This window comes from Natator depressus, chromosome 25 (assembly GCF_965152275.1).
Source record: "Natator depressus isolate rNatDep1 chromosome 25, rNatDep2.hap1, whole genome shotgun sequence".
Taxonomy (NCBI): Eukaryota; Metazoa; Chordata; order Testudines; family Cheloniidae; genus Natator; species Natator depressus.
Window position 1 is genome coordinate 16,581,362 of NC_134258.1, and position 27,913 is coordinate 16,609,274.

The following is a 27,913-nucleotide window of genomic DNA, read 5'->3' on the forward strand; positions in this document are numbered from 1 at the left end:
GGGATCTGCTAAGTCTGCAATGGAAGTAAATGAGTTGGTGTGGAGAACAAAAAGGGGCCTTGGGCCCCTTTATCAGAAGTAAAAAGGAGGTTGATTTTTTCCCTCACCCTGGTTAGTTTAACTAAACCTGAATTAGTTAGTTCAGATTAAACCTAAAGATATTTTAAATACCAAAAAGTTAACACACACTTTCTCAGACTGTAGTTTATCTTCAAAGGAACTACTAATGTAATAATAAGCACTACTTATGGTAAAATTAAAGAAATAAATTCTCAGCAGGTTTTTTGGTAGTAAGAATTCATGTAGCACTTGCATTCAACTATTATTGGGTTTGAAAAAGGGGTGTTACAACATAAGGGCAGACAGGTTATTAATAAAGGTCTGTATGTGCTTGAGCACTGTTTCAAATTAACAAGCCTATAAAAGTAAACTGTACCCACCCACCCACCGCCTCTTGTTTTTGGTCCTACAAATCAGCATTTTTGCAGGAACATTCTCAAATGTGCCAGGGTGCTACTAAAATTAGATGTGCACATTTCAGAACAAAGTGATTGTAAGATGTTACCCTTTCAGTGTTCCCACACTAAGCAATAAGGAACTAGAGCCTTCCTGGCTTATGCTGCTGAATTCCCAGCTACTTATGATAGCCAGAATGTGCCAATTCCTAACTAATTTAAGGGTCTATGAAACCACATTGACTTGGAAAACCAGGTGAATATATATATATTTTCCTGCTCATTTTATAATGAGGTAAGTGGTTAACATCTTATTTAAAAAAATTGTCTACAAGGAAAGCAACACTACTCAATTCACAGTTGCAGATTGCCAAACTAAAGTTACAGAAGCCAGCCAGAAGGTGATAAATTACTAATGCAAAATGAAGACAGCCACTGCAAATTGTAAAGGAACAAATTTAATATTTAGCCAAAGGAAGAAGAATATAGAAATAGTCTCTAAACAAAGACCAGCACTAGACTAATGTCACAGCTCTTATTTCTGCCTTACGCTATAGTATGTAGCTACAGAACATTTGGGCAACTGTTGGATTAAATTGGCCTTTTTTGAAGTATCTGGTAATGTGAATGACAAACAACTGTGAAGGTCTTTCTACCATAACTTGTGCAGTTTGATAAATATGCACATGTTGTTAATTGACTTGCCTACTGCAAAATATTTAATGTTGACAATTCTCTTACACAGTATGATAAGTAAATCAGGCATCTTAAATTAATACTTTTAGAATTTATAAAACATGCTCCTTGAGTTTAGAATCTGTTAACTGGAGGAACTTTAATCCACAGGCAGATTGACCCTTTTACTTTATAGTGACTGAAGAATGACAGTGGAGTTTAATGCTGCAAGAAAGATTCCTTGTTCTTTGCTGCCTACGGCCACTCCAATATTATCAAACTTCAGCAGCTGCAAAGAGCGAGTAAAATACTGTTCTGGTTTGTAAGGTACATGCTTCAACAGGGAAAATCAAAACTAACACCTGCCATATTTAACAAGCAAATAATTAAAAGTACTGCATAAACAATGTAGACTGAAGACAACATCTGATGGGTTATGTAACAGGTTAGCTAAGCACATTATATTAAACTTGTAAAATGGTTAGTTTGGTCTCAAGATTAAAATTTCAACCAAGAATGACAGTAGTAAAACCAAAATCTGGTGTAAGAGGATTTAATTTGTTTCAACAGTTTGTTGGGTAATAAAATCCAGTAACCTTACTCCAGAAAACTACATGCATCCACATTTAACATTGTCTAATTATCAAGCTACAAGAATGTGATCTTCCAGATGCTTTAACAATGCTATTACAATCTTGAGCAGAATTAGTCCTTTCTGAAACAAATCCTCCTCCTAATATCAAAGCTAAATTGTTCAGGGGAATTTTGTGAGTATTTATATAATAATGCATACACATACATATAGTCCACAAATCTACAAGGAACAAACAGGCACAGTGACCTATCCCCTCTCTGGCAGGGCTCAGGCACTTTAACATGGCAACATAGGAATGGGAAAGCTTGCACCCCAATTATCTGTGCTGCATCAGTTGTGGACAGCGATTTTCAGTCTTCACTGTTGTTAAGTTAAAACCTGGCAGAAGCAATACATTCACACTAAAAATAAAAGTTTAGTCTTTTAAAAAGAAAACACTGATATAACCGCTGTTTAACATTTTCTGAAACTGATGCAACTATGTATAGTCATGTGGTTTGCAGCATCCTCAAGAAAGTGTAAAAAAACCAAGTTCTAACACATGAAAGTGTAACATTCTGAACTGTTATGATTTCTGCCAGAAAGTTTATAATGAACTGGGCAACCATTTACAAGTGGAAGACTGGCAAAGAAAGTAGCCTTTCAGGAGAAGCTGAAGAAAATGTAAATTCTTGAAAATTGAAGAAAGAAGAATTTACCTAAATCTAACCTGGATGACAGATATGTAATTTCTTATTCTTTTATCTACCACCCCCTCTAATGACAGCAATCAATTATCAGGAAGTGCCTGAAGTACGATTATTTATTACTACTTAAACATATTCCATCTGCTGAATTTTGTTTTAAACATTTAAAACCCAATATGGTTAATCTGAAGTTTCATATTTACAAGTTGAGACCTTTAATTTTTAAATTTCTTTTGCAATTAGAAAAATCAAAGCCAAGCAAGTTTTATGATAGTTAATAGTTTTCTTAATTTGTTTGGACTTCTCAGCTTTGCATCTTGGCTCCATAATTTGAACAAGCATTGACCACGATATTCCACAGAGACCACAGGCATTTATTCTTGACGTCTCTTCTCCCTCAAGTTAATATAGTAGTTTATGCACCTGTATTTTTATCAAATTTATGCTTACAAACACCACCCCCAATATCTTAAGGTTTGACAGATATTAAATGGGCTGAACTGTCAATAAAACCAACTTTTATTTTGAACCTAGAACCTAACCTTTCTTGACTCATCATTACCTTTAATAATTCCTTTGCAAGCCAAGAAATAAGCCTCAAAACTGTCAGGTGTTTTCAGTGTAAAATAAAGGCCCATCGTTATTTACAACTAAGAATGCTTAACAGCCTCTTCAGTTGCACCATGACCTCTCTAGTTTTTAAATAATGCTTCCACTGGCTTTAAAGATGGTATTTACACACTTTTAAAATATGGAACTTTTAAGTATGACTAGCAAGGCAGTCCTGGCTTCTCAAAATAACTGCTACTCCTAATATGATCAGCATTTAGCAGAAGTAGTAACATGCTTTAAGAATTAGACATCCATACAACCTGCACTAATAGTCCAAACACTTAGTGTTGAACACAACAACAAAAACAGAATCTCTCTTCTCCTCAGTTCAAGTTTGCTGATATAATACCCTGGAGACAATGTTCACAGCCTTTACTGCCACAAAGTTTTCTACAAACAAATTCTAGACCTGAAGATTTGTCATCTGTTCTGGTTGGAAAAAGTACTATTGTGTTCGGAGCTGATAATCTGCAAGAGAAAAATAAATTCAGAAGAGTCAGTTAAATTAGTTCATCTTATTTTATTAATACAAAAGAGTAGCAATATCAGAGCAGAAATATTTATGATACACCAATGCCAAATTAAAGCAAAGATTACTCAAATAAAAAGGAGATCTGTATAAAGGATCATCTTAGAACACCACTAGCTGTTTACATGCTCATGCTCAATAACCAATTAAAGGAAATGTTATCTCATTAGAGTTAAACATTCCAGGTAATAAGAATTTCTGTTCACCAAACTGGACCTTCCCAAATGCTTAATAGATTCCATGACCAAGCGTCACTCTGCCAGTCTTTCTTTGTATTTTCTTAAAATGTATGCGCTACAGGGGTTGAATCTCTGCTTTAGGTGCAAAATATTCAACCCAAGCCTAACTATAATGTCACAACAGTGGCACTTTCCTAATAGCAGGGTGAGTGGAGAGAGGAATATGTTTATGATATAATTTGTAGCGATACTGCACATTATTAAAGAATGAGAAGTCTAGTGGAATCATGCAGGTAAATTATCTTGGAACATCCAACAAAGAGAAACGTGTGTTAATAGGAAAACTACATGGGCAACTTCAGCATCTACAATCTATAGCTTTGCTATTTACCTCCATTTTGGGTGATATAGCGAACCCATGGCAAAGCCTGATAGCCACTCTTCTCAATTATCTTTAAGTAGCGGACCTGAAAAGAAAACACATTAAATTACTTTTCTACTTCAGCCTAGCAACCCTTAATGGAAGATATGTTTTAGGCAAAAAGCCTAGAACACCATTATGAACAGTTCAATGTGCAGCAGCAGTCAAAACAGAGTGAGTAGAATGCTGGGATGTGTTTAAAAAATATCATGCCAACATGTAAATAACTGGTAACTCACCTGGAATAATGTGCACAGTTCCGATCACCTCATCTCAAAAAGATATAGCAGAAATAGGAGGTATCAAGAGTCAGGGGGACAAAATTAAAAGAATGGAATGCTTCCATATGAGACATTGGAGAAAGAATATTCAGGGGGGAGACAAAATGATGGGGGATATGAAAGAGCTATACAAAATATGAAGTGTAAAAAGCACTTTGTGCTACTTCTTAAGAGAAAGGGAGATATTAAACTCAACTAAAAAAATCTGTTGGAAATTTGTAAACAGGAAAAAGCTTTTTTTATGCAATCCATACAAAAGCTAGGTAAGATTAAGAAAAGATTAAACATGCAGAAGGATAATAAAAGCACCCAGTTACATTAGATGGATGTATTTTAAAAAATAATATAAATTCTCATGGTTCAGTTCATAAAGCTTCAACTGAAACTGTTGGGAAGAAACTTCCATTTCGTATAGGTTATTCCATAATTATCCATTAGAGGATTTTTTTTCCACATTCCCTGAAGCATGTGGGACTAGCCATTATCAGAAACAATGTATTGTACTAGATGGATCATTAGACTGATCTTGCAATACAATTCCAATAGTCCTAATATGACTTTTACTGTTTTTACAAAAGAAGGCAGAAGTTTTGCACAAAAAATCTTAGAATTATGATGAACTAAGTCCTCAACTTACACACAGTTTCTGGAGGTTCAAAATATTTAATGCACCAACAGGACAAATCCTAATCCTATGATTTAACTAAATAAATATTCCATTTTCAGAAGGTCTTGCTTGCTTTGGGGATAATAAAACCCAAAACTGAGCTCTCTCTTTTAGTTGCAGCCTCCTTCAAACATTTTTATCTATTTTGGCTTAGTAGTAAAATGGAGTACACACCCTTAGTCAGGAGGAAGTTAATTGTGATTAGCTTCAAACAACTATAATAATTTTTTTAAAACTTGGACTGAAAAGATCATTCATATTGTCCAAACAGATCTGTACTTCTATGTAGTTGAATTTAAAGTGACAAGCCACATTCTGTACCATTATTAAACCATAATATAATCACACCATCACCTTTTGGTTCAGTTACACACAAAGAGCATTATCCAGCAGCTAAATGAACAAAAATTCTATTCACAAATTAATTTTTTAGTCTTATTAACCTGTATTCCCGAAGTGGTGAAATATGGAATTTCAAACTTGACACTGATGGGAGGTTTTCCTTCTTTATCTTCAGCTTCAACACTTGGAAGCCCAAAGTGAGCCCGCATCAGATACTCCTTTCCCCCCTATCCAAAGAGGAAGGCAAACAAATCATTCTACCAGAAAATATCCTCAAGTGCCAACCCTACAATGAGGGGAGAGGGAAAGCAGATGGTACCAAGAGTCCTACAGTACAGTAGAACTGAGCCTAGAGTGAATTTTAGTCAAATTCTAGATTCCATGTATAGAAGATTTACTTTTATTAAAACACACTACCTTAACAAAAAGAAAAGGAGTACTTGTGGCACCTTAGAGACTAACAAATTTATTTGAGCATAAGCTTTTGTGAGCTACAGTGAAGTGAGCTGTAGCTCACGAAAGCTTATGCTCACATAAATTTGTTACTCTCTAAGGTGCCACAAGTACTCCTTTTCTTTTTGCGAATACAGACTAACACGGCTACTACTCTGAAACTACCTTAACAGTAGCAGCAATAGGAGTTACCACTACACCAATACAGCTTACCGGAAATGATTTAATGGACCAGACAATTTCACTGTTCTCTGGAACCCATTTGACACTGCCCACAGTGGTTTTAAATTTTGGTGAGTCTGCATCATTTGGAACTGGGATGTGAATCTCCACATTGTTGGCAGTTGATCTCCGCTTGAATTGACTCTTTGCCTAGAGAAAGTAAGCAATGCAGGTTTTTTTGTAATTTTTCCCACCTCCCCACAAACCCCACAATTTGCAGGTTTTAAAAAAATCTTATTTGATCAGGTTCAGAGAGCTGGGAACTGTAAAATATCCTTCTCTGTCAGGAGTCTTATGAAAGATCCATGCACAAAAGTGTAATGCGGAGATCAGAACTAGATTAACTGTCAAATGGAAGTATACAAAAGATGAAAATAATCCTATTAATCCTATTAATGATCCTATTAATACATTTAGCATGTCTATAAGACTTTATATCTTTAAAGTGCTTTTACCAACACTAATGTTAAGAATTCTTTTTTTAATTAAAAAAACTTGTACTACCTGTTAGTAAATCATACTGCCTTACAGGCAGAACACACCCTCTGCACTAGCTGATTACGTTTTGAATTGAGTAAAAACAGATCAATATTTATGAAAGGAGCTGTGATGTTACACCCCATATTCTTCATAGAAATATGGTTATGATATGAATATGGCATAACAGATATACTTTATGCAAGATGGCTCGTGTAACATATCATTGGAAAGGTTATGATTTACTGAATGTGAATATCCAATTTGTATGCATGTATCATTTCTGTATCTGAAGTTAGGAATATTGACTATGTAGCAATTACAACTGTGTGTACACTTGGGGAAATGCCCACCAGACAGTAAGCAATCATCCTGAATGAGCCATTTAAGGAGGACAATAGAACTCTGAAGATACTAATCTCCCACCTTCCTAAGGAATGTCCTGGGATGCTGCATTGACACTACAAGGTCAGATGATAACGTCACCTGATGCAAAATACCACCTTGGACACTGCTGGTACTTTTCCTCTGTAGGGGGATGGGGATCAAACAAAGGTTTCCTGCTTTAGGATAGGTCCATCAATGGCTATTAGCCAGGATGGGCAGGGATGGGGTCTCTAGCCTCTGTTTGCCAGAAGCTGGGAATGAGCGACTGGGGATGGATCACTTGATGATTACCTATTCTGTTCATTCCCTCTGGGGCACCTGGCACTGTCCACTGTCAGAAGACAGGATACTGGGCTAGATGGACCTTTGGTCTGACCCAGGAGGGACATTCTTATGTTCTAGGTAAATCCTTTTTAAGTCTGGGGAGGGGGTTAAGCTGGACTCTCCTCCATTGCCTACCCAAGAAGAAAGACTGCTGAAAGTACCTGAAAGGACAAAAGAACTAACCTGAGGGGAAAGACAGGGGTGAGTCCAGACTGAGATGGGGGTCCAGTCTGTAAAAGAAATAACTGGAACTCTAAGCTACAAAAACTCTGCAACTTGCCTAAAACAACATTTAGGGTGAGAAATTACTTCTTGAAACCAGTTTCTTTAAGATCTTAAGCTTAGGATGAGTGTTTTGTTTTATTTGCTCAGTAATCTGCTTCATTCTGTTTGCTATCACTTAAAATCTGCCTTTTATAGTGAATGAATTTGTTTTGTTTCTTATTAAACCCAGTTTGTGCAATTTCTAACGGGGGGTTGGGGGGCAAGAAGTTGTGCATATCTCTCAACGTTGAAGAAGAGGGTGAACTTTTATGAGCTTGCGCTGTGCAAATCTTTCTACACAGTGCAAGACAGTATTATTTTGGGTTTATCCACAAAGGGGGAGTGCACATGAGTGCTGGGTGAATCCTCTCACACAGAGCTGACTTCAATCTGTGTCTGCAGCTGGGTGTGGCCCTACCTGTTTGTGTACACTGCAAGAGGCTGGAGAGCCTAATTCAGCAAAACAGGGAGAGGAAATGCAGGCTGGTGGAGCAGGAGGGGCTCAGTGAAGCCTCAGTACATAAGGTGGCATCCCAGAAAGGGGATCTAACCCGTCACAGGAGCAGCTTTCCAGAAATCAAATGTACGCTTTATATAACAAAATGTTTAAAGTAGGATCGTTTACATGGTTCGCCTTGTAGAAGGAGACTGAAATTAAGCGTAAGCATTTTGGTATCTCTGACCTTGATCATATACTCTATGCGGCTGTGGGAATGTTTCTCAATCACAGACTCAATCCAGATGAGTGGTTTTACCTGTTGGAGAACAAACAACTATACATCTTATTTTGACCTTGTCAGGAAAATGATACGTTTCCATACAGAGCAAAAAAAAATGAAGAAGAGAAGCCTATAGTGCTCTTTAAGACAAGAGAGTTAGATCAGATTCCAAAGATACTGGTCAGGAAAACATTTAATATGCAAATACATAATATGCAAAAATAATGATCAGGTGAGATCTGAGCGTTAGTCAAGAAGTCCTTAAAATATTCCATATGTATAATTTGACAAGTATTTATAGATTATGAAAAAGTAGATAATTTCAATTACATGAGTATCTAATGGTTTTAATTTAACCCTATTCTCTGAGAGTAATTAACCCCCAAACCAGAAAACCATTCTCACTCTAACCCAACAAATTTAATAACTCAGGGCATTTGAGTTATTAAACAATGCTAGCCCTAAAAACTGTGAGACAGTAACTCTGGATTTAAAGTATTTGTTTAAATTCAGTACTCCAATAATAAAAAGTCAGAAGTCCCATAGGCTTTTGAAAAGAAAAGGAGTACTTGTGGCACCTTAGAGACTAACAAATTTTTAAGGTGTTCTGGGTTTGCTGTTTTTTGCCAGAGTTTTACAGAGTATGGGTCCTCAATATATAGAGACATGGCGGATGTTCTTGGGTACTGACTGATGAAGTAGGTTTTCCAGTCTCCCACATCATAGGTATGCCCAGCATAAGATGACAGGCAGGCCCTTTACAATATTTTTGCTCCAAATGTGTCAATGCACAAATATCACTATAGGCTTTAAAACCAATGAAATTCTCTCTTCTTCTCCTGCTCATTCTTCCTCACTGTATGTTACCAGCTTCTTCAGGTAGTTGTAGCAAAGAAAGATCTTACTGCCTTGGTCTTCCCCTTTCTATATTAGTTCTTATAATGCACTCATCACTATTGTATCCAAGCACCTTCCAGTAGTGTGTTAAGTAATGTGACTACACATCAGTCATGTATTGTTTACTCTCTCATCCTTCTCTCAGTAGGCAACTCAGTGACTAGACTTAGGTAGTAATTGCTTCTCCTTTTCCCAGTGCCTTGAAGTAGCATATATAGCCTACTTTCAGGTAAGCATGGAACGTCCCTATTAACAGCTAGCTCAATAATATCTAAAACTCATACTTTTTTTTAAAGAAATATTAATTTTTCAGTGAAAGTGGAAAGGCCTTTTATAGTTTTACTTGCAATTTAAAATGTTTTCATACACAAATTTGTTTTAGTCTAGATCAAAACATGTAGCCAGACTTACATGGGTATTAAGACGATATGACATGAGTTCAAACTCTCCATCAGGTGGGATGAAAGAAATTGTCCTGTCGTTTTCAAAGCGAGAGAGACGAACACACTGGTGAAACTTTACATCTTCTAGTTCTACTGATTTGCTTTTGCCACCTATCAGGAAAACATAAACCCCAATTTGTGTAGCATATGAAAAGCCTACCTCTTAGGCCATCACAGCAGATTATAATGCAACTGAGCAGTCAGCTGCTCATACTCCCTACATTAGTTCTATTCTATTTCTAACTTCATTACAGTAACTTCAGGAATATAGGAATCTTAGTGAAAAGAGATTGGGAGTAGCCCATTGAAGTGGACTAATTTAAATGACATATTCTGCTCTTTTTGCTCAGTATAGTCATCGAAAATCTGGAATTGGAGCTCTGGTCTTAAGGGAAAGAAAAGCATTACACGTCCCAAAGAATTTAAGGAAGAGGTATTTCCCTCTGACATTTCACAAGTGCACAACGGAGGATGATGTTGCCCTTCGTTCACAACCAATGCATCTATCCTGACACAGACAGACGGTACTATATTTGAATTCCTCCTCAACTCCCCTCCCACTACCTCCTCTCTTGTTCAAAGGCTGTGAATACACACCTCAATCTGCCAATGCCCACATTTAAGACTCTAACAAAGATCAAAAATGAGAAATACTAAAAAGTATTCATGCGCAAACTTAAGATGCAGGATTAATTCCTTTAGTGTGAATAGCTCCTGCTATAAAATTATTCTTTAAATTTAATTGTAAATAATTTTTAACAATCAGAGGGGACACCAAATTTGCATGTAACGTAGGTAACTTTGGGGCTAAAACAAGAGATGGTTCCTTAAAATGAAGTTCACAGAGATATGAACCTGCATGATGGAAATCATCATCTTATACGTATCCATTAAGGCTAGAAATGGAGGATTTCTTAATTGAACAAAGACCAGGTCTTCATGGCAAATAGCAAATGAATGTGTTAGACTTCCTGCCCCCCTAAGGAGTGTCTCCCATCTGATAAAACATTAAATGAGTTGCTAACACTAAAATTACTCTTATACAGTGATACAACCTCCCCAACTAGGAAATTATAAGACCCACCATCCTAGAATAACTCCTGTTATCTGAACTGACGTGCTGCATTGCCCCAAAGACAAAGAAACCAGGGAATACCTTTGTATGTTTTTAGAAATGCTGTATACATACTCACGTCCTGTATTATCAAAGAGTACTTTATCATTTAAACCGAGGCGAAGCTCTGGCATTCCTGAGAGAAAGACCCTCATTTTAATGGATCCAACTATCTCACTGCGCAATACATTTCCGTTGGCACTAACCTAAGAGCAAAGGAAGGTGGAGTCATTCTCCTCAGCTATTGAAACTGAATTTCTAACTAGCTTCGTGCAATGATTTTACAATTATCTGTTTTCACAAGATTAGGAACCAAAAATAAATCACACTGAAAACTTAACCATAATCCTGGGAAACACATTTTTCATTAAAATTTGTACATTTGGACTGAAAGATCTTGTGTGTTGGCGCAGAATGTATATTGTCAAGTATCAAAAGGGGTAGCCGTGTTACTCTGGATCTGTAAAAGCAGCAGAGAGTCCTGTAGCACCTTATAGACTAACAGACATATTGGAGCATAAGCTTTCGTGGGTGAATACCCACTTCGTCGCATCGAAGGATATTCACCCACGAAAGCTTATGCTCCAATATGTCTATTAGTTTATAAGGTGCCACAGGACCCTTTGCCAATGTATATTGTGTTGAGGATGACATGCAGAGTTTTGTTTGCCAATAAAAAATAGGTAATAAGACTGTTGTTGTTAGGATACATCTTGAATAGGGCTGTCAAGCGATTAAAAAAACGAATCACGATTAATTGCACTTTTAAACAATAACAGAATACCATTTATTTAAATATTTTTGGATGTATTCTACATTTTCAAATATTGATTTCAATTACAACACAAAATACAAAGTGTACAGTGCTCACTTTATATTTATTTTCGATTACAAGTATTTGCACTGTAAAAAAACAAAAGAAATAGTATTTTTCAATTCACCTAATGCAAGTACCTTAGGGCAATCTCTTTATCATGAAAGTTGAACTTCCAAAGTAGAATTATATAAAAAAAACTGCATTCAAAAATAAAACTTAAAATTTTAGAGCCTGCAAGTCCGCTCAGTCCTACTTCTTATTCAGCCAATTGCTCAGACAAACAAGTTTGTTTAAATTTGCAGGAGATAATATTGCCCACTTCTTGTTTACAATGTCACCTGAAAGCGAGAACAGGCATTCTCGTGGCACTGTTGTAGCCGGCGTCGCAAGATATTTATGCGCCAGATGCGCTAAAGAGTCATATGTTCCTTCATGTTTCAAACAATTCCAGGGGACATGCGTCCATGCTGATGACAGGTTCTGCTCAACAACAATCCAAATCAGTGCAGACCAACGCATGTTCATTTTCATTATCTGAGTCAGATGCCGGCAGCAGAAGGTTGATTTTCTTTTTTGGTGGCTTGGGTTCTGTAGTTTCTGCATTGGAGTGTTGCTCTTTTAAGACTTCTGAAAGCATGTGCCACACCTCGTTCCTCTCAGATTTTGGAAGGTACTTCAGATTCTTAAACTTTGGGTTGAGCGCTGTAGCTATTTTTAGAAATCTCACATTGGTACCATCTTTGCGTTTTGTCAAATCTGCAGTGAAAGTTTTCTTAAAATGAACAACATGTGCTGTGTCATCATCCGAAACTGCTATAACATGAAATATATGGTAGAATGCAGGTAAAACGGAGCTGGGGACATACAATTCTCCCCCAAGGAGTTCAGTCACAAGTTTAATTAACACATTTTTTTTTTTAAACAAGCATCATCAGCATGGAAGCATGTCCTCTGGAATGGTGGCCAAAGCACGAAGGGGCATACAAATGTTTAGCATATCTGGCACAAATACCTTGCAATGACGGCTACAAAAGTGCCATGCAAATGCCTGTTCTCATTTTCTGGTGACATTGTAATTAAGGACACAGCAGCATTATCTCCTGTAAAAATAAACAAACTTGTTTGTCTGAGTGATTGGCTGAACAAAAAGTAGGACTGAATGGACTTGTAGGCTCTGAAGTTTTACATTGTTTTGTTTTTGAGTGCAGTTATGTAACAAAAAAAATCTACATTTGTAAGTTGCACTTTCAGGACAAAAATTGCACTACAGTACTTGTATGAGGAACTGAAAAATACTCTTTCTTTTGTTTATCATTTTTACAGTGCAAATATTTATAATAAAAAATATACACTTTGATTTCAATTACAACACAGAATATATATGAAAATGTAGAAAAACATCCAAAATATTTAATAAATTTCAATTGCTATTTTATTGTTTAACAGTGCGATTAAAACTGCAATTAATCATGATTAAAAAATTAATAGCCATTTTTTTTTTGCGTTAATTGCGAGTTAACTGCGATTAATCAACAGCCCTAATTTTGAAATTACAGCATTTAAGTTCATCAACCTTACAAGGAAGACACCAATTGAGAAATTGTTTCTTTAAGCGTTTGCTAGATCTATGAAAGTAGGTGTGGTAGACAGGGCTTTGGAGTGGAGCCTGGAGCTGGAGCCCAGAGCAGATCCGGAGCAGTAGGTTTTTGCCTGGAGCTGGAGTACAGCTCCAAAGCCCTGGTGGTAGATCCAGTAACCACTTTAAAACACACCAAGAAATCTGTTATCTTCACCCAGGCACTCAGATACCACAGAATATCTAAAGAGAGAGTCCAGGATATACACCTTAATACACCCAAAACTGCATTCACCAACAAGGACACTCCACCAGAGAAGTAGATCGCATCATGGAACAGGCCTGCCAAATACCCTGAGAGAATCTGCTTCAATACAGCAGTAAAACCCCCTTTGACTCCATAGCCCTATTTGTCACCTACCATCCCACACTGGAAGCTATATGGGGTATCATGAAACAATACAACCCATACTCGATGGGGACCCCCATCCTGAAACAGACTTTTCCTAAACCCTCTCTTCTGGCCTTCAAACAACCCTAGGGTGACCATATTTCCCTGAATGCTGAATATGGGACACGCCATAAAATTACTCGTATTTAAGCAAGTTCAACAGCAATCAATCAGAACTATGCAGTACAAACGTTCAAATTAACGTCAAGTTGACTAAGCCTTTGTTAAAAATAAATATTGCGTAGTTGGATTATATTTATTTGCCTTCTTATCTTTAAGGCTTTAGTGTTCACATGGGGAGAGGTGTCTCACACACACACACACACACTCACCCCCCCACCCACCCCTTTCTCACCCAGGGCAGGTGACGGACTGACCTGACCCTCCCTGCTTGGTGCTCTCTGCCCTCCAGGCCTGGCTGAGCCCTCAGGATGGGCCCACCTCACCTGGTACCTGGCGCCGCATCTTCCCAAGGTAACACATGGGGTGTGTGTGTGGAGAACGCAGGGTCACATGCCCCATCCCCAGATTTCTGCCAGGGTTCACAGCAGAATGTGGCTAGCAGCAGTCTTTTGGCACTGTGCAAGAACGAAGGGACAGGAGCTGCTTCTAGACGCAGGGGAGGAGGGAGGAATGATATGGCTCGTGTCTTTGAGGAGCTCATCTCTTCCCTCCTCCGCCCCCCTGCCCACTCCCCTATGGCTGGAAGCAGCTTGTCCCTTCCTGCCCTCACAGTGTTGAAAGGCAGGTAACACCTCCAGGCTACTGCTGGCCATTGACATAACCCAGTGGCTTCCCGTCCCCCAGCTACAGCACGGGTAGGAAGGGGTTAAGCCCTAAGGATGCACTGTACACCAGGGCCCAGGGAACCTGACTGCAGGGGCTTCAGCAAACAGAGCCAGAGAGGTGGTTCAGCAGGGGAGGGTGCCTAGGGGACGGAGCAGCCCTGGGAGCAAGACCCAGTGGGCAGAGAGAAGTGAAGAGGCCACTAAGGGTGGGGGAGGCTGCTGCTGCGGAGCCTGCAGGGTCAGGGTACAAACAGGCTGGAAATCACTCTCTCCTCTGCTGCCACCACTCCAGAGATTAGCTGACGGGCGGAAAGGCTGCCCTGTGCCAGCGCTGTGTGGGGCTTTGGCACATACAGGAATCAGTTCCTCCTGGCTAGCGCCTTGGGCTGGAGGGTCTTGCGTTTTCCCGGGGCACCGGCCCAACCAGAGGTAGTGGGGGAAGGAAGGAGCCTGTTGGCCAGGCTGTTGGTGAACTGAACGCTCCTACCAGGGGCTGGCTCTCTGCACAGCGCTGGGAGCGGGACGTGTCCCGCACGCGGGGAAATGGAAGAGAGAGTCAGGGGAAAGAGGGTGAAGGGGCAAAGCAGGAAGAGGGCAGTGAGAGTGGGAGCATGTAAAGGGCCGATGGCTGGGCAGCAGAGGCGATATGTAACCGGCCGCTGCCTGCCCACACTCACCAGCCACTGCAGCGCACAGTCAGTGCCGGTCGGAAACGGGACGGGGCCCTGCTGGCTGAGAGCTGGCGCACAGCAGGGGCTGCGCTGATGGACCAGCAGGAGGAACGGCTAGCCTCACGCACTGCAGCTTTGCCCCGCCATCAGCCTTGCACACCCACCCCCGTCGCTGGCCACCTCCCACTCACTGCTGGTGGGCAGGCGGCTGGCGAGCTGGGATCTGGCCAGCAGCAGGAACCGCCAGCACTGATTTGGGGGGAGGGGAGACAGGGAGAACAGAAGAGACAGAAAACAGAAAATACAGGACAATTTGCCCGTTTTTAAGAAAAATTAAGGACACCTGCAGGAGTGCTTAAATATAGGGATGTCCCTTTAAAGGGATGTCAGGTCACCCTAAACAACTCCCTAACCTCTCCTAGATCATTTTCAGAGGCAAGCTCCCCACAGAACAGGGCACACCTACTCAAAGTGGCACCAGACCCTGCCAGAAGAACAGGTGCAAAACCTGTAGATCATTGTAGCAGTGGAGATATAGCAACACCCCGTCCAATACACCTTTCAAGATCCATGGATCCTACACATGCCTAGCACCATATGAAATCTGCCTCATCCACTGCACTAAACATTCCAACAAAAACTATCTGCGTGAACCAGACAATCATTACGCTCTCAAATGCGCTCCCACAGTAAAATGATGAGACAAAAACACCCTATCACTTGTGGGTGTACACTTTTCACAAAGCGATTACTCTATATCTGACTTATCAGTCCTCCTCCTGAAAGGAAACATGCACAACACTTTCAAAAGACAAGCTGTGACACTCAAGAGTACCTTTCCCAGACCTGAAGAAACTCTTATGTAGCTCAAAAGCTTGTCTCTCTCACCAACAGAAGTTGGTCCAATAAAAGATATTACCTCAACCCCGCCTTGTCATTCTAATATCATGGGACCAACAGGGCTACAACAACACTGCATACATCCTTGGGAGTCATTCCATGGGAATAGCATAGAGTTTAGTTCATTCAGAGTGTGAGGATTAGGCAGGAATATAAGGAGTCCCTTTGTTTTTCAAGTTTAGCATGGAAAAGAAGCTCCCTGAAAGTTGAAAAAAAATCTATTAAGCAGCATAATATAAATGCAGGTATATGAGTATTACTTATAACAGCTTAAGTCACTACCATTATCGATCACTCAATCCGGTGACATTTAAATTGTTTCAAATGTAATACTATAATTTGATAGACTAATTAAGACTATTCATATACACTGACTTCGGCTTTCATTTTGTGTTTGCATATTTACAGATTATTACAATTCTCATTAAAAAAGAAAGATAAAATTCAGGTAAAATATAAACCCACCAAGAGGTTAACAGATTCTATAACATCCAGAAACACTTCATTTTTCCTATACTTTATCCCTTCTGACCTCCAGGAAACAGCATTGGTAACAGTGGCAGGTGGGCGTGGAGCTCCAGTTTCCAGTTTGTGGCCTTCTTGAGTGATGTACCTTCAGAACCACATACATTTTTTAAAAATATGAAAGTTACATTTTGTAGCCTTAGCAATTTGTTTGGTGTCACAGGTATTACTATGTCAGCAGCAAAGAAAGGAAGTCTGACAATTCAAATTAAATCCTAGAAAATATTAACTAATCTTTTCTTGCCAGGTCAAGTCAGGTCATGTGTTTATTTACCTGATAGGAAACTGTATCAGTCCATCAACAAAGATAGGAAAAGGTTAACAGATTTTTGACAGAAGTGTCCTATTAATTTTTTTTTCCAGACAGATAAAAGAAAGGAAAATCTACAAATTGACCCCCACATTGTAATAACCTTAAATCATACAAGTTAACATCTTTATGCTCATAAATATTCCCAAAGCATCTGTCACCTGGTATCTAAGAGCCAGTACACTGATACTTACTCTTGCAAAATTTTACTGTCAGTGGTTTGAGGATAGCCAAAATCCATGAGCTCATCAAGCAATTCATAAATTATAACAAAGTTATCTCGAATGCTCTCTTCTTCCAACTCCTTGAAATATTCTGAAAATACCTGAAATGTAAACGTTAGAAAACAACACTCAAGTCTCAAATTAAAGTAAGTTTAGTTCACATTACTTCTAACCCTCCATTTCTGAAAATACAAAAAAAAAAAAAAAAAAAAAAAAAAAGAGTTTTGGTGAGCTACCGTAGAGAATTAAAGTAATTTGTTGAACCTTAAAATCCAAGTTTCCTGACTTTCAAGTGTCATTTTTTTCACACTACAAATTAGAACACAATCATAATTGGCCAAGCTTGCAAAGGCCTTGTACTCAATTCAATAGCATTTCTGTGTGTAACAATAACTTTTGACCACCACATCTAATCAATTTCAAAATTTCAGGGAATGTTCTTGGTACCAATGGTCAGAACCCTATTGATTTTTCCCTATTGTGGAAAAATTGGAAAGAGTCCAGTGGAGGGCAACAAAAATGATTAGGGGACTGGAACACATGAGTTATGAGGAGAGTGAGGGAACTGGGGATGTTTAGTCTGCAGAAGAGAAGAATAAGGGGGGATTTGATAGCTACTTTCAACTACCTGAAAGGGGGTTCCAAAGAGGATGGCTCCAGACTGTTCTCGGTGATAGCAGATGACAGAACAAGGAGTAATTGTCTCAAGTTGCAGTGGGGGAGATTTAGGTTGGATATTAGGAAAAACTTTTTCACTAGGAGGGTGGTGAAACACTGGAATGCGTTACCTAGGGAGGTGGTGGAATCTCCTTACTTAGAAGTTTTTAAGATCAGGCTTGACAAAGCCCTGGCTGGGATGATTTAGTTGGTGTTGGTCCTGCTTTGAGCAGGGGGTTGGACTAGATGACCTCCTGAGGTCCCTTCCAACCCTGATATTCTATGATTCTATGATTTCAGGGCAAATCAGAAAACCAAAAAGGGAAAATGGGGGGCAAATACAGCCCCATCAGCTCTTTAGCACCCCTGCAATTGTCTGTAGTTCAAAGAATTCATTGATGGCACCATTAACACCTTCACACACAAAGGTACTCCTATTCATCTCTGTTTATATTCCCAGTAGAGAAACAAGGTGGGTGAGGTTTTTTTTACTGGACCAACTATGGATGTAAATATCATTTTAAAAGTTAACTGTTTAAACGATTAAAGTTAAACTGGGGCCACTCTGGCCAGGTGGCGCGGGGCCGCTGGGGCCAATCTGGCCAGGGGTTTAACAGTTAAGGCGGGTTAACTGGTAAGACTAATGCTTATCGGCTAACCAGTGAACATTTTACATCCCTAGGATCAACTTCCGTTGGTAAGAAGAGCTCTGTTTAAGATCAAAAGCTTCTCTCACCAGCAGAAATTTGTCCAATAAAAGATATTACCTCACCCATCTGGTCTCTAATATCCTGGGACCAACACAGCTACAAAACTGTATATGCCCAGTAGTTTAACATGCTGAATGGCTTCTCTCTCGCTCTCAAAAAAAAAAAAAAAAAAAAAAGTGGTGTGAGAAGGAGAATGGGAGGCATGAGGGGAAGGAGGGGAGTGCACACAGCCACTGGAATGTGGAGAGAAAATAGGGGGGGACCCTGGTTTGGGGAGGGGCGAATGTAGCACATAGAACCCTCAGTATGGGGGGAGGAGATTGAGGGACCTTGCCTGGTATGAAGACAGGGAAGGATAAAGGCAGGCTTATAAAGCCCTTGGATGTGGGGAGGTGGTAATGAGTGCTCACACAGAGCCCCCTGCTATGGAGGAGAAAGGGGGATCCTACTATGGGGGAGGGAGCATAGACCCCCTGCAACGGAGGAAAATGAGGGATGTTAAAATGCATGGAGGGAGGAATGGGGCACAAAGAACACCTAGTGTCTGTGTGTATGGGGAGGAGGGGAGGGGAGATTGGAGGATCCTGGTATGGGGTGGAAAGGAGGACTAGGGGTGCACAGAGCCCCTGGCATGGTGGGGGAATGGGGCGCACCGAGCCCAGGCCATAGAGGGGAATGGGGGAAAATGGGAATGGGGGTGCACACAGAGCTGATGGTGGTGGTGCGGGGAGCACAGAGAGAGAGAGAAGGGAATCACATGGAGACCCTGGAAGGGAAGAGACTGGCTGGAATTGCAGGGAGCCCCTGAAAAAGAGGAGGATGGGAGGGTGGCACCCAGAGATCTTGTGAGGGAAATGGAGGATTGCAAGGAGCCCTTGGTGCATGCAATATATTCAACCTACAAAAGCTATGAAGTGTGTGACACACACACACACACACACACCCCTCCCCTAGTACTATTTTAACAATTTTTTGTGTGGGGATATAACAGTTATTGAAATAAACACTGGGCTTAGCCTCAAAACCTATGCTCTGGAAATTTAAACCAACTCAGTCTCAGCTTCTCTTCTTTCAAGCAGTTCCTTACATTTATGCATATCTGAAATCTTTGGCTAAAACACATTGCCGCAGCTCAGAGCAGACTGGGCCCCAAATGCATATTTTTAAAACCTGCCCACCAAGCAGTAGTGCTTTCCTCCAATGTCCATTTAATAGCAGCCCCCCCCCCTTTTTTTTAAACTAGCTGGAGCTTCGTACACATTAGGGTTGTGGCCCCTGAAAATTAAAACAAACTACAGTGTATGTGGAATATGACTGCCTATAAATATTCCTTCCAGGAAGGATACCTGTCACCCTGGTTAAGGGAAAAAAAAAACCCACTAACCACAGAGGTTGTAATGTACCATACAGCATCCATTAAGCACATCCAAGCTCTGTCTTATCCTAGAAGAGTAGTCCCTTCCAGAAGTCACACAGTAAGAAAGTCACTAAAGAAAAGGAAACCATTTTCTTCCCAAATATATACTTCAGAACAGTGTCTCTCAACCTTTCCAGACAACTGTACCCCTTTCAGGAGTCTGATTTGTCTTGCATACCCTCAAGTTTCACCTAACTTAAAAACTACTTGCTTACAAAATCAGACATAAAAAAAAGTGTCACAGCATACTATTACTGAAAAATGGCTTACTTTCTCATTTTTACCATATAATTATATACTGACTTTGCTAGTGCTTTTCATGTACCTTGTTGTAAAACTAGGCAAATATCTAGATGCGTTTATGTACTCCCTGGAAGAGTACTATGTACCCCTGGTTGAAAACCAATGCTTTGGAGAATAGCTTGCTGAAAAGCTATCTTTCTTGCCTGTCAACCTGAGCACAACGCCCAGATCTTTGAATCTCTCCACTGGCTTTTATCTGCATACTGCATTGAGTTTAAAATTCTCACCCCCAATCTCATGGCCTTACACACAGCTACCTACAGACAACACTTCAGACATTGTCTTGTCTGCTGAACTTTGGCTCCCTCCACTCTAAAATACAAGGCCTATTTGTTTCTTTTTTCTTTTCCTGACTCTGTGCTGCCACTTAACTGCAGCATAGGCTCCCTAGTCCAGCTCCTCAAGTCACCATATTACTCAAATACTTCCTAAAAATTTGCTTCTTCCAAAATGCCCACAAAGCACACAAAAATTTAGTGAAGTGGCCTCTCCTCTGACTTTCACATTGTATCTCGTTTTCTGTCTCTCTCTTATATTGTAACATTCTGTCAGTATCCTTGTCCTGTACAGCACAAAATAAATATAAGTAGCTAACACGGAAAGATCTTAACATAACCATGTATAAACTAGATATGCCATTTCTGCACAGCACTATAAAATTAAAAGATTTCTACCTCTATATAAAAGATATGTTCAGTTATCTGAACAAAGATTACTTGACCAATTTAATACTCACCTGAACCACCTTGTAAAGAAACGAAAACACCAGAGACACACAAGCATTCTTCTTAGAAGTAGCAACAACTGAAAAAGTATGTTCAGGAACCAGTGTTTAAAGTTACCATTTAAAAAAAATTTACAATTAAATACATTTTCAAAACCCTTTTACTAAGTTATTACAGCTGGCCCAAATATTAAGGAAGCAGCAATAATATTCCTCTTTCCAGAGTCATTAGATACTGAGAATCCTTGGGTTTGTTTTGTCATTTCTGAATGTTTAACTATTGGGAGGTGAAGAACAAAAATAAAGATTCAGGAAATGCTTATATTAAATTGACACTTAAACACTCTCATACACATTATTAGCACAGGATCTTACATGAAAAGAATAACTCCTTTTTTATTTATATAATTTTTTTTTTGCATATTTGAAAATCTCAATCAGTAAAATCATACTCGTGAGCTTATGTTACTTATTGCCCTATACGTTTTCATGTCAATTCCATTCTAGAGATGTAAAAGTTCAATGTGTTAACTGATAACGATTAAACTCAGCCGGAGTCCTGGTGGCCGACCCGCCAGGATCCCAGCCTTGCCGGGACGCCAGTCGGGTGGGGGGGGGCGGGATCCCTGACAGGCACGGGGCTGGCCGCAGGGGGCCCCCATGTAAGACGTGGGGGTGCTACAGCACCCCCCCGCACCGCTAGTTTCCCAGTTAAAGGTTTAACCGTGTAACTGATAGGCATTTTAATCAGTTACATGGTTACTGTTTTTACATGTTATTTACATCCCTATTCCATTCAAGCCCAAATTCTGAAAATCCACCAACGTGCTCATCAGTTTCACTATATTAACAGGTTTACACTTTAAAGCAGTCACCAACCGGTTGATCACGATCGACTGGTCAATCGTAGAGGATCTCCCAGTTGATCGCAATCTCCAGTGGTGTAGTGGGGCTGCCGCTAAGGCAGGCTCCCTGCCTGACCCTACCCCATGCTGCTCCTGAAAATGGCCAGTGTGGCCCCATGGGCAGGGGTCTCCCTCTGCATGCCGCTCCTGCCTGCAAGCACCGCCCCTGCAGCTCCCATTGGCTGGGAATGGGGAGCTGTGGCCAATGGGAGTTGCGGGAGCGGTGCCTGCAGAGAGAGACTGCACACGGAGCCACATGTTCCCCCCCCCCACTCCCTCAGGGGCCACAAGGGTGTGTTGGCCCCTTCCGGGAGCAGCATGGGGCCGGGGTAGGCAGGGAACCTGTCTTAGCGGCAGCCACCAACCAGGAGCTGCTAGAGGTAAGTGCTGCCCAGCAGGAAGCTGCACACAAACCCCCAGCCCTGAGTCCCCTCCCGGAGCCAGCACCCCATACCCCCTCCTGCACGCCAAACCCCAGCCCTGACCCCCCCCTCCTGCACCCCAACACTCTGCCCCAGCCCGGAGCCTTCCCCCCCACGCCCAGGCTCAGCCCAGAGCCCCCTCCTACACTACAAACCCCGCTCCAGCCCAGAGTCCGCACCCCCTCACATACCTCAAACCCCTACCCCAGCCCGGTAAAAGTGAATGAGGGTTGGGGACAGCAAGTGACGGGGGGGGGGAGATATGGATGGAGTGAGCGGGGCGGGGCTTTGGGGAAGGGGCAGGGTAGATCCTGGGTTGCCCTTAAATTCAAAAAGTGATTTTGGGCATAAATAGGTTGGCGACCACTGCTTTAAAGGATACGATATAAGTTGTTGTGTTTAATCCACATAAAACGAACTCCTCCATGAGCTAGAATGGGAGAAAGCATTCCCTCTTCTTCCTTTTCCATAAGAATTGGCATGAAATGCTCCACCTCAGACATATCCACATCTCCACGGTAATTCCGGCAGATGAGGACCTGCAATATACGTGCAACAGAAATCTGAATAGGTTTTAAAAACAAATGCCGAAGTTACCATCTGAAAACAACACGTATGATCCTTGGGAAGTACTTCATTAAAAGATACAAGACAAATGACCAGGGAAGAGTATAAAAATATTGCTCAGGGCATGCAGGACTGAAATCAGGAAGGCCAAATCACATTTGGAGTTGCAGCTAGCAAGAGATGTTAAGAGTAACAAGAAGGGTTTCTTCAGGTATGTTAGCAACAAGAAGAAAGTCAAGGAAAGTGTGGGCCCCTTACTGAAAGAGGGAGGCAACCTAGTGACAGAGGATGTGGAAAAAACTAATGTACTCAATGCTTTTTTTGCCTCTGTCTTCACGAACAAGGTCAGCTCCCAGACTACTGCACTGGGCAGCACAGCATGGGGAGGAGGTGACCAGCCCTCTGTAGAGAAAGAAGTGGTTCGGGACTATTTAGAAAAGCTGGAGGAGCACAAGTCCATGGGTCGAATGCGCTGCATCCGAGAGTGCTAAAGGAGTTGGCGGATGTAATGGCCAATGGCTCTGCAATTATCTTTGAAAACTCATGGCGATCAGGGGAGGTCCCGGACGACTGGAAAAAGGCTAATGTAGTGCCCATCTTTAAAAAAGGAAAGAAGGAGGATCCAGGGAACTACAGGCCAGTCAGCCTCACCTCAGTCCCTGGAAAAATCATGGAGCAGGTCCTCAAGGAATCAATTCTGAAGCACTTAGAGGAGAGGCAAGTGATCAGGAACAGCCAGCATGGATTCACCAAGGGCAAGCGTGCCTGACTAATCTAATTGCCTTCTATGACGAGATAACTGGCTCTGTGGATGAGGGGAAAGCAGTGGATGTGTTATTCCCTGACTTTAGCAAAGCTTGTGACATGGTCTCCCACAGTATTCTTGCCAGCAAGTTAAAGAAGTATGAGCTGGATGAATGGACTATATGGTGGATAGAAAGCTGGCTAGATTGTCAGGCTCAACGGGTAGCAATCAATGGCTCCAAGTCTAGTTGGCAGCCGGTATCAAGGGGAGTGCTCCAAGGGTCGGTCCTGGGACCGGTTTTGTTCAATATCTTCATTAATGATCTGGAGGATGGCGTGGATTGCACCCTCAGCAAGTTTGCAGATGACACTAAACTGGGAGGAGTGGTAGATACGCTGGAGGGTAGGGATAGGGTCCAGAATGACCTAGACAAATTGAAGGATTGGGCCAAAAGAAATCTGGTGAGGTTCAACAAGGACAAGTGCAGAGTCCTGCACATAGGACAGAATAATCCCATGCACCGCTACAGACTAGGGACCGAATGGCTAGGCAGCAGTTCTGCAGAAAAGGACCTAGGGGTTACAGTGGACGAGAAACTGGATATGAGTCAACAGTGTGCCCTTGTTGCCAAGAAGGCTAATGGCATTTTGGGATGTATAAGTAGGGGCATTGCCAGCAGATCGAGGGACGTGATCGTTCCCCTCTATTCGACATTGGTGAGGCCTCATCTGGAGTACTGTGTCCAGTTTTGGGCCCCACACTACAAGAAGGATGTGAAAAAATTGGAAAACGTCTAGCGGAGGGCAACAAAAATGATTAGGGGACTGGAACGCATGACTTATGAGGAGAGGCTGAGGGAACTGGGATTGTTTAGTCTGCAGAAGAGAAGAATGAGAGGGGATTTGATAGCTGCTTTCAACTACCTGAAAGGGGGTTCCAAAGAGGATGGATCTACACTGTTCTCAGTGGTAGCAGATGACAGAACGAGGAGTAATGGTCTCAAGTTGTAGGTTTAGGTTTGATGTTAGCAAAATCTTTTTCACTAGGAGGGTGATGAAGCACTGGAATGGGTTACCTAGGGAGGTGATGGAATCTCCTTCCTTTGAGGTTTTTAAGGTCAGGCTTGACAAAGCTCTGGCTGGGATGATTTAATTGGGGATCGGTCCTGCTTTGAGCAGGGGGTTGGACTCGATGACCTCCTGAAGTCCCTTCCAACCCTGATATTCTATGAAATTTCAACATAAAGTAGATTTTTACTTACAGTTTAGCAGTTCAGTACTTTACACTTATGCAGTGTAATCCCAAAGAGCTTAACTAACTGAATTACAAACTGTACATGGGACCCTTTCATTCACAACTCAAATACAGCTTTTAGAATGACAACAGCTGTTAAACAGCACATACCAACATTAGAGACAGAAAATACATCGCTTATAGAACAAAATCACAGAATGAATTTGCATATGCAGAATGTAGTTACCCCAAAATGGAATATGGTCAAGAAACCAGAGTTAGCATCACTAACATTTGTTAAAGTGTCTTAGTATCTTTAGGTTTCAGAGTAACAGCCATGTTAGTCTGTATTCGTAAAAAGAAAAAAGAAAAAGGAGTACTTGTGGCACCTTAGAGACTAACCAGTTTATTTGAGCATGAGCTTTCGTGAGCTACAGCTCACTTCATCGGATGCATATGCTATGCATCCGATGAAGTGAGCTGTAGCTCATGAAAGCTCATGCTCAAATAAACTGGTTAGTCTCTAAGGTGCCACAAGTACTCCTTTTCTTTTTTCTTTTTAGTATCTTTAGTTGCCATAAGCAATTGATATCTTCATTTCACTTACCCAAAAACCAGACCCTTCAGCAGCTCAGTGCCCCCTAAACATGCATGAGCTTTCATTCACTAAAGGCTAGGAGAAAAGGGTCCAGAAGGAGAGAGTGGAGGAGGAAGAGAGCACTCTACTAAAATCAGCATTTCCTGCAACATTGCAGCTGGAAGGTCACTGGTCACCAATCCAAGCACTGACAAGGTCTAGTCCAAATAAAACTTCCAGTTTAAGCCAAGGCAGCATTATCGGCAGGCTATAACCACAACGCGAGGCCCCACGGCAGGCTAGAGGAAATGGGGAGAGAGAGAGAATCCCCATCCTAGGGCCCCAGAACAGAGGGGGGCTCACAGAGCAGGCTGGAGAGAGAACATGGGGGACTGTTACCCTAAGACAGCTCTGAGGTGAGGAAACAGGGCAGGCTAGGGAGAAGTTAGAGAGCTCCCCTCCCGCTCCAGAGCCGTTCGGCCCCTCTACGCCCATGTTCCCTCAGCCTATGAGGAAGCTGAGCCCATTCACAGACCAGGGCCTCTTCATAGGCTCAGGCTCAGGCCGGGCTCCACGGGACCCACCCGCCCCAGACGTCTCTCTCGGGCGGGGTTACTCCCAGGCCCCGTCCCTCCAACGCCTCACCTTGCCCTTTAGGTCCAGCACGTACACGGCACTGGCAGACATCGCGCCACCAGGTGCTCGGCGCCTCCCGGCACGGCGCCCCCAGCTCCCGCGCCAGATCTCACTTCCGGCCGGAAAAGGCGCTGCTTCCGCTCTCAGGCCGCACCGCCGGCGGAGGAAGCGGCAAAGCTCGGGCCCGGCTCGCAGTCGCTGCGTGGGCGGAAGGGTATGGCCGCGCGGAGGTCCGTCAGCGAAATGGCCGCGAGATGAAGCTGAGCGTAGAGCGGGCGGAGGCAGTTCTCTGAGACCCTCTAATGGAAACTTTCCGAGCAGCTGCGGTGGTTGAGGGATCAGACCCATCCGCGCCCGTCTGGCCCTCGCTTTCCTCTCGAGTCTGTCGCTCCGGTGACCCGCGGGGCGAGGAACGTGAGTGCGGGTGGAAGGAGCATAGCGGCGCATCAGCCGGCGCGGGACCAGAGAGAGCTGGCGGGAGAGACTCGCGGGACCGCGGCCTCGCACCAGGAGCAGGCTCTTGTCTCTTCCCAGGGGAGACGCAGCACCCCAGGCCTGGACTTGCACTTCCCCCTCCGTGGAATAAGCCGTTTTAGGGGAGGAAGCGGGTGGTCCTGCCACCCCCTGTCCTTTGGGTGGCACACCCTGACCCACAGATGAGCTTAGGGCAGCTGTTTTTGTTCATCAGAGTGCTTTTACCTACTTTTTGTTTGTAACCTTCACCATTTTGTCCTGTCTTTATCAATTAGTGAATTCTCCTTCTTTCTTTGATAGGGTTACTGGCCTAGTTAATGCGAGGAAGCAATAGATCTGCTATCTCTTGATTTTAGCAAGACTTTTGCCACAGTCCCACATGACATTGTCATAAGCAAACTAGGGAAATGCTATTTAGATGAAATTACTATAAGGTGGTGGGTGCATAACATGTTGAAAGACCATACTCAAAGCATAGTTATCAATTGTTTGCTGTCAAATTGGGAGGGCGTATCTAGTGGGGACCTGCAGGAGTCAATTCTGTGTCTGGTACTATTCAGTATTTTTATGAGTGACTTGGATAATGGAATGGAGAGTATTCTTCTAAAATTTTCAAATGACACCATGCTTGGAGGATACATGCACTATGGAGGACAGGAGTAGTATTCAAAACAACATGACAAATGGGAGAATTGGTCTGAATTCAGTAAGATGAAATACACTAAATACAAATACAAAGTACTCAAGGAAAAAATCAAATACACAACTACAAAATGACTAACGCGGTAGTACTACATCTGAAAAGGTTCTGGGAGGTTATAATGGATCACAAATTGAATGTCAACAATGTGATGCAGCTGCAAAAAAGGCTAATATTCTAAGCTGTATTAACAGGAGTGTTGTATATAAAAGATGGTAGGTAATTGTCTTGCTCTATACAGCAATAGTGAGGCCTCAGCTGGTGTACTATGTCCAATTGTAGGTGCTCTACTTTAGTAAAGATGTGGACAAATGAGAGTGAGTCCAGAGGATAATAAAAATGATAAAAGGTTTGGGAATACTGACCTATGAGGAAAGGCTAAAAAGAGAGTCATATTTCATCTTGAGAAAAGAAAACTGATGAGACACTTAAAATATGGTAAGGGCTGTTATAAAGAGGGCAGTGATCAATTGTTCTCCTATGTCGGCTAAAAGTAGGACAAGAAGCAACAGGCTTAATCTGCAGCAAGGGAGATTTAGATTAGCTATTAGGAAAACCTTTCTAACTGTAAGGGTTATGAAATTCTGAAACAGGCTTCCAAGGGACGTTGTGGAATCCCCATGACTGGAGGCTTTTAAAAACAGGTAGGCCAGACACCAGTCAGGGATAGGCTACGTTTACTTGCTCCTACCACAGCACAGAGGGCTGAACTTGATTACTTTGATTCTGTTTATTAAACTCCCAAGATTATTAATTGAGCAATATTTTACTTATTTTCATAATTAAATGTTAAAATTTTAACGACGAATTGCACTTAGTATTCTTCCAAAACAGAATGA

At 41.8% G+C, this 27,913-nt stretch overlaps 1 protein-coding gene across 2 annotated transcripts; it reads right to left on the reverse strand.

The window, feature by feature from the left end:
* Positions 1–999: 999 nt before the first annotated feature.
* On the reverse strand, positions 1,000–26,150 carry AP1M1 (adaptor related protein complex 1 subunit mu 1). 2 transcript variants are annotated; one of them, XM_074939854.1, is made up of 12 exons: positions 25,910–26,146; positions 22,525–22,681; positions 20,828–20,895; positions 16,975–17,105; positions 16,411–16,558; positions 10,822–10,948; positions 9,597–9,739; positions 8,253–8,324; positions 6,109–6,267; positions 5,544–5,669; positions 4,123–4,198; positions 1,000–3,491 (listed from the first exon to the last, which is right to left on the reverse strand). In XM_074939854.1, the coding sequence occupies exons 1-12, from the start codon at positions 25,949–25,951 to the stop codon at positions 3,469–3,471; spliced, it is 1,272 nt and encodes a 423-aa protein (XP_074795955.1). In that variant the 5' UTR covers positions 25,952–26,146; the 3' UTR covers positions 1,000–3,468. The 2 variants fall into 2 exon arrangements, with proteins under 2 accessions (XP_074795955.1, XP_074795956.1); XM_074939855.1 differs by lacking the exon at positions 8,253–8,324 and having other exon boundaries at positions 25,910–26,150.
* Positions 26,151–27,913: the final 1,763 nt, after the last annotated feature.